Raw genomic sequence first — 10,395 nt, 5'->3', positions numbered from 1 at the left:
TCAATAATTTTTAACCCCTTCAGACCCTATGGCTACAATTACGTACATTAAATTACGTTAAGTGAACACGACGGAGTGAAAAGTGAAAAGCTGGCGTTGCAGTTTGCTTGTGTGTACGTGTTTACACATTTACTTGAATTCTGAGAAACTTTGGCTCGAATGGCTCTGAGCACTATAGGACTTAACTTCTCAGGTCATCAGTCCCCTAGAACTTAGAACTACTTAAACCTAACTAACCTAAGGACATCACACACATCCATGCCCGAGGCAGGATTCGAACCTGCGACCGTAGTGGTCGCGCGGACTGTAGCACCTAGAACCGCTCGGCCACTGCGGCCGGCTTTTGAGAAACTTTCTCCTTCTTAAAGAAATCAGTGCCAAAGGTCACAGATCGTCGCACAAACCATTGTAAGTGTCACATATTGCACCGGTGCAGAAGAAATTCTCTTGGTTTAGGATATCTATAAAAAAGCTACAGTTAATGAGTGAATATAAACGGAAGATAGTAAACTGTTAGCAGACTTGCAATACGCAAAAATTAAACCGATTTTTTCAATTTGCAAAAAGAAGAGTGCTGGAAATCTGACTTAAAGAGAATTTTTATTCCAATGGAAAATTTACACATTTTACGCAAAAATAGTAAAAAAGTGTTTCTCTGATATGAAGATAGCCAGAACGTTAATTCACAGAGAAAATGCATCTAACAGCTTTTATTAAACTTGTCGACAAGGTTTGCTTGCTTGAGTGTCCAGTACGGTAACAAATAAGAATGTATTATGATTTGTTAAATTACCATTTCATGTTGTCTTCCAGAGCAGAGAAATCTGAAAATACCAAATCAGTGTGAACACTAATTTCTTTGGTTCTATATACTTCTCAGCCCCTGTATTTTGAAACAAGAGTTCAACACAGTGGATAAATTATGAAATCACATTTTTTTATCAGTGGTTGTCAAGTAGTGAATCCAACATTTTCTTTTCTTAACGTTCGTCGCTATACTTTTCAGTCATTTACTTTTAACGGTACTTCTACGTTTTAATAAAAGCATTTGAAATGATTTCTATAAGCTTATTTTTATGTAGGAACAATCCTAGACAAGGTAAAAACAATCCAAAAATTCCTTTCTAGGAATTACTTGTACATTAATTTTATTAACTACGGCTAATACAGATTTCACTTGGTTATTTTCAGCTATAGTATTGTTTCTGCCTAGATATGACAGTTTCAGTTATCGAGTGATTACGGTTGAAGTACTTTTGCTGGGTTAATTCATTGTGATCCACTTTCTTCATCATTCTAAGACAGGTGAACAGCAAACTCGTTGTTTGTACAAGTGAAACATTCTGTTTGTGTATTTTTTTTTCAAGTGGTGTTTTATTGAACCGTATATTTACGTGGTCTGCTGTATGAAGTACTAGTTTCCACACTGATAGTCTAGGACGTTTCGCATTTATCCCTTTGGGCCTCCTTCGACAGCGTGATGGAAAATGTTTAAAGGGTTTCTACTTTACCTTATTCAGTTACATTTTGCAAATATCCCACTACCATTTTCTGTTCTCTTTATTGAACTACGTCATGATCTTAATTCGTATTCATTCCTAAGTATGCCTCCCAGTCCTATACTCAGTACCTAAATCTTTCTCTAACGATTACATAATGTAAATGACGTATAGGCCTACTCGTGTATGCTGGTCTATTCTTGTGTACCTTCTTTTCTTTTAGGTGTACTTCGTGACAAATAGATAAAATGAGTTTGAGAACTCCACCAGTCTCCACTCTTTCTGGTTTCCATATACTGATTGATATTCTCAGTCAGTCAACTGAATTTGAGGAGATCTGAAGTTCGCCTAAAAGATCGTAGTGACATATGCTGTTGCAGGCGTATTCTGGACGTCGCCATAGTTGACCTTATTTCACATTATATCCTGATCTCTTACAAAAATGTACTTGTCATCAATCTGTTGCCGTAAGTTTCGTGATATGTGTCGATATTATGAGAAAGTAAACAGAGTTTTATTTATTATCAATATAGTTTTCCAGCTTGTGGGTTCTGACAGTCATTTCGAAACAGCGTATTTCCTATTCCTTGCATAAGAGATTTACTCAGTACTTATTCACTTATTTTATTTACTGCTGTCAAATAATGAAACTTTCAATATCATTAATAATCTATAAAACAATCTGTGTAACATATGTGTAAAGATTGGGTTTAGCTGAGTCCTGTATGTGTTCAGTTATCACTCAATAGAAGGAAGCTCATTGGAAGGTAACACAGATTACAAATCTTAGAAACAGCTTACTCGAACTTCCATTTGTCAACAAGTAAAGCATTAGCAGATTGCTTCCTTGAATTTGGATTTTTCCACTTCAGGATGTTCGTCAACGACTTTCCAGATTCGTTGGAGCACTTCAGCGCTGGGCTTCTTGTCAGTTGTGAAGATCTGGGCCATTTCTGCAAAAGAAAAGTTATTTATACGAAATGGGAGCTATCCATCTCACATTTCTATAAAACTAAGGACATGTACTTTGCTTGTGTATGTACTACGTTCTCAACAAAGTAGTGAATATAAAACAGTTGATCCGAAATGCAGTTTCAGATTTTCTGTCAGAGCGTCATCTAAACAGCTAAGAGATCACTAGAGATTTACTGGAAACTATACAGAGCGCCAGAACACGTTGCTCTACTACAGAATAGTACAACAACGTACAAACGCTGCACAGTTGTGAAAATGGTCTAGTCAGACTATTAGCAAACACGTTCTGCAACTTTATACTTAAAAGCTTAATTGTGTGCAAATCGTAAGGCTTCCGAATTACATCTTCACGTGATTAAGTTGGCCAGTGGTTTTTCAATGAACTGTTATTGGAACATCTGAGTCCCCAACTTTTTCACTTTTACGGAAGGTGCCTGATTTAGTCTCTGCAGATAAGGGAACTGTCAGAATTCGCGATATTTCGCGCCAGAAAATCGTCATTTCTAAAATGAACAAATGTTCCATAATGTCAAGTTGGTATTTGGTGCGTAAATCTAGCAGCAATAGTGCCAGTAACTTTCCATCTGAAACTTCATGGCAGATTAGAACTGTGTGCCGGACCGAGACTCGAACTCGGGACCTTTGCCTTTTGCGGCAAGTGCTCTACCAACTGAGCTACCCAAGCACGACTCAGGACCCGTCTTCAGAGCTTTACTTCCGCCACTACCTCGTCTCCTACCTTCCAAACTTCACACAAGCTCTCCTGCGAAACTTGCAGAACTCGCACTCCCGGAAGAAAGGATATTGTGGAGACATGGCTCTGTCACAGTTTGAGGGATGTTTTCAGAATGGGATTTTCACTCTGCAGCGGAGTGTGCGTTGATATGAAACTTCCTAGCAGATTCAAACTGCGTGCTGGACCGAGATGTGAACTCGGAATCTTTGCCTTTCGCGGGCAAGTGCTCTACCAACCCTAGCTACCCAAGTACGACTCACGCCCGTCCTTCACAGAAGCTCACCTGCGAAACTTGCTGAACTAGCACTCCTGGATGAAAGGATATTACGGAGACATGGTTTTGCCACAGCCTAGAGGTGCTTCCACAGTGAAGAAGAGCTTCTGTGAAATTTGGAAGTTAGAAGACGTTATGCTGACGGAAGTAAAGCTGCGAAGACGGGTCGTGAGTCGGGGGCTTGGGTAGCTCAGTTGGTAGAGAACTTGCTCGCGAAAGGCAAAGGTCCCGAGTCCGAGTCTCGGTCTGGCGCACAATTTTAATCTGCCAGGACGTTTCATATCAGCGCACACTCCGCTGCAGAGTAAAAATCTCATTCTGGAGCTTTCCATTAATTACAAATTTCCCGTTGGTGGAATATGATGTTGTGGAATAGTGAAAGGACTATCCTGGATAGTCTGGTCTGGCGTTCTGTGACGAAATTTCGTTACGACAAGTAGTTTCTTTCTGGTGTATCGCCCAACCTCTGCTTTGCCAATTACAACAGACATTGTAGTGTAGTGTTTCTGTCAGAACGTATTTTCTGTCAAAATTTATTGTTGTGGTTATAATGTACTGTACGAAGTCCTGTATTTGTATATTGAGCTTTGGATTTTCTTACGTTGCAGTGCTCCTACGAACAGACGAAAATGTTGAAGATGAGAGCCGGTGTATCTCTTCCATCATGCAGATTTGTGATGTATGTCTGTATTGGAAACCGTGTGAGGTGTATGGTGTAATGGTTTACAGAGAAGAGGCAAATTTAACAGGAGCAGGAGGTGCATGAGATCCTCTTCTTTACATCCTGACTGAGATTTCCCCAAATCATTTAGCACAAATGTCAGGATAGTTCGTTTTCAACGGACGTGACTCTATTTCTTACTGGTGTTTGCCTATTCTAAGCTGTTGCTTCGTGCCTGATGAGCGTCGATGATACGTACATCTTCGATTAGCCCTCTTTACTTTCTTCTGGAGGGGAGAAAGCAAACAGGGCACAGGATACGTCCTGCCCGTGAGTGACGGCTCGCCTGGGCCTAAGAGCCTTGTTGGACTTGGGGGAGGGGTCTGAAGCTTGTTGTCGGTCAGCAGGTAACAGGGATATGCTCGAGCTCCATCCAGCTGTCGTAAGTAGTTACTAGCTATTGGAATATGGAGTTTAGTTCACGTAGAGATGCCGTAAGTGACACCTGAGAAATTGCTTTATATTCTCGAATGACTTTAGACGGAATATTTTTTTGAAAATATCTGTGTACATCGTCAAAGAGCGAAGAATATTTCTAGCGAACAATTCAACTTCTACGACTCAATCGCCATACTGAAAGATCAAAAGAAAGAACACGCCTGAAGCGGATGTTTTACGTAAGTCCTTAGGACGGTCGGTTTTCTCTGATTCTTGGCGGTTCTCGAGTGTAGCTTCTGACGTTAAAGAGTACGTCTACAGTGAGAGGTTTCTGATCAAGAGGTGCCAAGGAAGACTTGCTTTGTCGGTCACTCTCAACTTGGTTCGAGATGTCGGTCGGCTCTGAGTTCACGCTAGACCGGTCACAACCAGCGGCTTCCTGCAGTTCGCCGACCTCGCTCGCACGTAGCGTGATGGCCGTGCGTGCGCCGACAGTCAATGGCAGCCCCTACCGGGTAATTAGTTGCGCTGACGCACTGTGGGAAAAAACCGGCTGCCATTATTCAGCTCTGCCTCCGCCTCCGCCCACCCCCTGCTAATAAATGGACGTAATCCAGAAGTGTGACCTGGAGACTACTACAAACAGCCTGACAATCACTCGAAGGACGACGTCCGGAAAGCTTCAAGGTCCCGCTTAGGAAACTTCATCTACTGTCTTTCGTGGCAGAAGCTTAAAACATTTTTCAACTTCACACGTTGTGATCACGCTGATAAGGATGGGGAAATAATACATAGCCCGTAAAGAGTCATACCAGCAGCCACGAGGAACATGCTTACGTCCGTGAATGAAATGTGAACTAACCTTTATATATGAAACGATGAGAGATACACTCTTCTAAAACAATTAACATTTATTTGCAATAGGTGTAGATAGATATATAGTTATTAACAGAAATTGAATATGTTACTTTGAAATCTTTGTCTGTGTAGGAAGATAGCTAATCTTTTGCTCTCTTGCTCTTCTGCATACTTTTGGCGTTTCCCCAGGTCAGTCAATTTCTTCACCAGATTTGATTCCTTTTGAACTCGACCATACATTTTCTAGGTACCACTTTTCGCATTTGAAGAAAACGTAGCAACAAAATTACTTAACGAAATGTTAGTAAAAACGACATTTTATTGATACGACGTACCATTTCTCCGTCTTCTTCATCAGTTTGGGCTACTGAGGACCACGGAGCTTGTATCTAGCGTTCGGTGAAGATTTTCTTCTCTTCTTCTTTCAGTGCTCCACTTTCTGGTTGTGAGTCAGATTTATCTCGTATGTCTACTGTTACAAGTAGTATGCGAAACCATTTCATACATGCTGGCCACTGATGAATCGTGTATACGGTTAGAGTTAACCCCCTCAGCGTCAGCTAATGCCTGAAGGCATGTAAGAAATAACATCGAAAGGATGGCGGTAGTGATCCATTTTATTACGTAAGTGGACGGCCGAAGTCCCTCAGTCCTTGTATGAGAAGAGAGGACATACGAAAATCACCATTGTAGCTGTCCTTCAAATTAGACGAATTTCGTGGATATAAAGTAATTACAGTATGCCTTTGCAACATTGCTACATGTGCACCCGTCATCCTCATACAACGAATAATCTAAAATTCACTCCGCTAAATACATTACTTTAAGCAATGCTCTTGATGGAAGTTCCATTAATTAAGTTCATTGTTTGTAATTTGAAGTATTTGCTATAAAAATTTACGTCAGGCAGACAATGTAGAGCAATGTGCATTTAAAACCAAGTGGACTGTAAACAGATAAAAATCATTCTCTATTTGTTACTTACACTTGCCCTAAATACAGAGCAAATGGAAAGGCAGAGTTTTGGAGATATCGGAATGCATATAACATGTAGGCTCACCATTTCCCAAATAGCAGAAGTGATCAATGAATATATCCTTGTCTCCGTACACCACATTGTAGTCCCCAGTAAACTCCTTGTCCCCTGAAATGAAAACGGCGAAAAGCATATATGTACTCTGATCTACTTGACGTCTAATTGTAACACATAATTAGCAATTGCTCATAGTGTTATTTTACTTTTTATTTAAATTACAATTAATTTTTGGGTTAGTTATATTGATACTGACGTGTAAGATATCTTGGAGAAAGTTACATTCATTGTTTTTCAGAATAATCCGGAAAATAAGTTAGGCGTAGATTTGTTCTCTAGACCAAGTAAGCTCACCTTTGCAATGTATTCTGCTTGTGTCGTTTCTGTTTCTAATGTCAGTCTTCGTACCGATGGTGACCCGTTAGTTCCTATGTGGTTGTGAATGAGTAATATTGTAACTTGAGTGATATTGTAACTTAAGTAATATTGTGGCTTTTAGACTATATGAATATGCGAGGAACCTGGTGGAACATATTATCCTTCACTTTATTACGTGTGATCTAGTATTACGATATCCACGTTTGGCATGTCTGAGACTTTGGAGAAATTATACTTCAGGGAAATGGTCTTGAAATATTTCACGATAGAGCTCCACTGGTGGAATGCAGTAAGAGTGACACTTATAGAATGGAAGCACTGAACTACCACTGTCAATATTTAGTAATACCATGTACCGATTTACATTGCAGGGTATTTTTGTTGAACGATACGCGAAAATTCAGGTGTACTGAAACAGTTTAGACTTTGTAAAATTTCATAAATTTCGAGGAAGCTTTGCTGCTGGTATTCGAGAAGATGTAGACTATTTGTTAATCGTATCTTCAGTATATGTGTAATAACTGACATTTCCCAGCGTAAATAATATATGTTTTGATGTTCTTTACGTCAAACTTAAGTGCAAGAGAAACAAAATTTTCCGCGTAATCTTTAATGTAATATGAATAATATTTTAACACATACTTACATTTACCATCATATACCTTTATCATTCGGTTTCCTTTGAATACTGCATTACCTGACACAGGGAAACTGAAAAAAAGGTAAATAAGGCATTATTTTTTCTATTTCAATGAAGCAATACGTATTTGAAAAACATTTAAAAATATGAATGAGCATAGGGCTTCGATCTCTACAGCATTGGTCGAAGAGCGAATTTTATCCAGAGTGGATGTTGTCGAACTCCGTGACTGTGCCTTCATAGGATGTAAAAAAAAGTTCCCGCTACCAGTCGCAATAAAAGACTGGTTCATTTACTCAAAACACAGTTGTGCGCTCCAAATATACAGACTGAAAATGTTCTTCATTATCGATAAGCGAGTCTGTCATGCGTGAAAGTCTTTGTTGAAGCTGTTCTTAGCCAACTCACATCAAGACTTACAGAAACATCACCCTTTGTTATCATACGTTAAATTTCCTCACTTGTTCCTACTGCATTTTACGCTATTACAAATACTGGAAGGTTCTCATTTGAATCTCAGTTCCTGTTCATTCGTGTGAAAGTTTACTCTTCAGTTATTTTTCGTCCTAACCAGCGTGACCACTCCATCTAGCATTTAGTTGTCTACACCTTCATCATACTCCGCAAGCCACCAAATTGTGTGTGGCGGAGAGTACTTCTCGTACCACCCCCTGATCCCTCCTATCCTGATCTAATCGCGAAGAAGAATGATTGCCGCTAAGTCTCTGTATTGCCCCTAATTTCTCGAATTTTCTCTTCGTGGTCGTTACACGAGGGGAGAAAGTAATGTATTGTACGATGGTTCCTTGAAAGTACTTTTGTAGAAATTTCACTAGTAAAAATTTCCATAAAGAGCAACGCCTCTCTTGTATCGAGTGACAGGAGTTTGTTAAGCAACACGGTAACGGTCTCGCACCGACTTAACAATCCTGTGACGAAACGAGCCGCACTCCGTTGGATCTTTTGTCAGTTGTACCTGGGAAGGATTACATATTGATGAACGATACTCTAGAATCGCTTAAGCAAGCGCCTTACAAGGTACTTCCTTCGTGGGTGGGTTACATTTTCTTAAGATTCTTTCTATGAATCTGTCTTCCACCTGCTTTTCCTATTATTTGCTTTATGTGGTCGCTCTGGATAGTTAGACCTAGTTATTGTCTACGAGTTCCTTAATTCCAAGTAGAGGATAATGCGATCATTCATTAACAGTGGTTTTGTTTGCATTGTAAACAGTGTCAAAAGCTACGCTGATGAAAAAAAAATCGCAATAACAAGAAGGGATTTTGCGACTTAAACGAAAGATGGTAAACGTGTTTCTACATCTGAAGGATGATGTCTGTTAAAATTTCGCGCCAGTGGTAGAAGACTGGCGGTAGTAGCGCAAATTAGGCTTGCTCTAAGTGGACCTGTTACGATTATGAGTGTTAATTAGTTCTGAGATCGGACGTGATGAGCTGATGATAGTTAAAAATGTCTTGAAGGATACAAACCGCAATTATCAATGGGACTTAACATGTGAGGTCATTAGCCCCTAGAGCTTAGAACCACTTAAACCTAACTAACCTAAGGACACCACACACATCCATGCCCGAGTCAGGATTCGAACCTGCGACCGTGGCGGTCGCGCGGTTCCAGACTGAAGCGCCTAGAACCACTCGGCCACACCGGCCGGCCGGCAGCAAAACAACCACTCAAATGAAATGTAGGCTGTCAGTAACTATACAAACGTTAGTGGAAAAGATAAATTTGTTAATATAGAATTTAAACCTTAAGAAATCTTTTCTAGAAGTATTCATCTGGAGTGTAGTGCCGTGTACGCAATTGAAACATCGACGATACATAGTCCAGATGAAAAGAGAATAGAAGTTTATCAAATATGCTGCTACAGAAGAATGCTGAAGATTATATAGGTAGATAAGGTGACTGCCGAAGATATTAGGAAAAAAGATGTCATGGCATAAATTTTTCAACAGTTTGCAGATGCTGTAAAAAATATTTAAAGCCATTTTAAATAAATTTACATGTCTCAGTATCGATGTAGTATTCTAGACAATGATGGAACCAAACCAGGTGGCCCTCTGTGTACTGCCATTTGCCAAGACCCTCTTTTCGATATAAAGAAAGGATTTCTGGTAGTCTGGATTTTTCGTAATTATTTCGATACTTGCGATTGCTGACGCGCTGCAATGCTGAAAGTTCTTAAATGAAAAACCTGTTTCGTATTGCGAGAAGAGTCCCACATGTTACAGAAACGATGAAGTAGGTGCCGCGTTTTGGCCATGCCGCTCCTGCGTGGCGTGGTGTCCACTGTGCACTTACTCAGGTTGCCTGCTGAAACTGCCGTTGATGTTGAGTTCGTACGGATTCTCGCCGGGAGTCTGCGTGAGGGCGAAGCATCCGAGCCTCTGGTAGTCTGGCGCCTCGTACTGGAACAGCACGTACCAGTCCTTCCTCTCCTGCGGAGGAACGGAGCCGTCACAGATAGATCTATAGTTCTCAGACACACTCTCACAATGCGTGTGGTTGTAGAGCGGCCCTTACATGACTAAAATGCATAATACACGGAATTTGTTCGCAACTGAGAGTATGGACAACCATGAGCTATATAATGGAATGACGGCAGTGAAAATTTGTGTCTGACCGGATTAGAACCCGTGTTGCCCTATTATCGCGAGCGGCCGCCTTACCGTTAGGCTTTCCGAACAAAACTTCCATATGTTGTCAACCACGTGGCTGCAACGTGTATGGGTACATCCAGTATATACTTCCCGTGCAGGGGGAGACATTTTAACTGAAAGTCGTCTGACCGGCGTCGGAGGAAAAATACGACATTGCAGTGCTTGTGTTTTCAGAAGTACGGTGCAATGTTCCTTCGGATATGCGTGCATTGTAGTTGCATCGCA

At 40.6% G+C, this 10,395-nt stretch overlaps 1 protein-coding gene across 1 annotated transcript in view; it reads right to left on the bottom strand.

The window, feature by feature from the left end:
* Nucleotides 1-407: 407 nt before the first annotated feature.
* The window catches only part of LOC126094796 (uncharacterized), a 53,556-nt gene continuing 43,568 nt past the window's right edge, over nucleotides 408-10,395 (bottom strand). Inside the window, exons 3-6 of the mRNA XM_049909363.1 lie at nucleotides 9,812-9,948; nucleotides 7,499-7,563; nucleotides 6,502-6,585; nucleotides 408-2,452 (exon numbers count right to left, since the gene is read on the bottom strand). Of these exons, the coding sequence (XP_049765320.1) occupies nucleotides 2,331-2,452; nucleotides 6,502-6,585; nucleotides 7,499-7,563; nucleotides 9,812-9,948 (408 nt within the window). The 3' untranslated portion in view covers nucleotides 408-2,330. The remainder of the gene's footprint in view (nucleotides 2,453-6,501; nucleotides 6,586-7,498; nucleotides 7,564-9,811; nucleotides 9,949-10,395) is intronic.

This window comes from Schistocerca cancellata, chromosome 8 (assembly GCF_023864275.1).
Source record: "Schistocerca cancellata isolate TAMUIC-IGC-003103 chromosome 8, iqSchCanc2.1, whole genome shotgun sequence".
NCBI lineage: Eukaryota > Metazoa > Arthropoda > Insecta > Orthoptera > Acrididae > Schistocerca > Schistocerca cancellata.
Note: the sequence above shows the minus strand (reverse complement) of the source record. Positions and strands in the feature narration are given on the sequence as shown.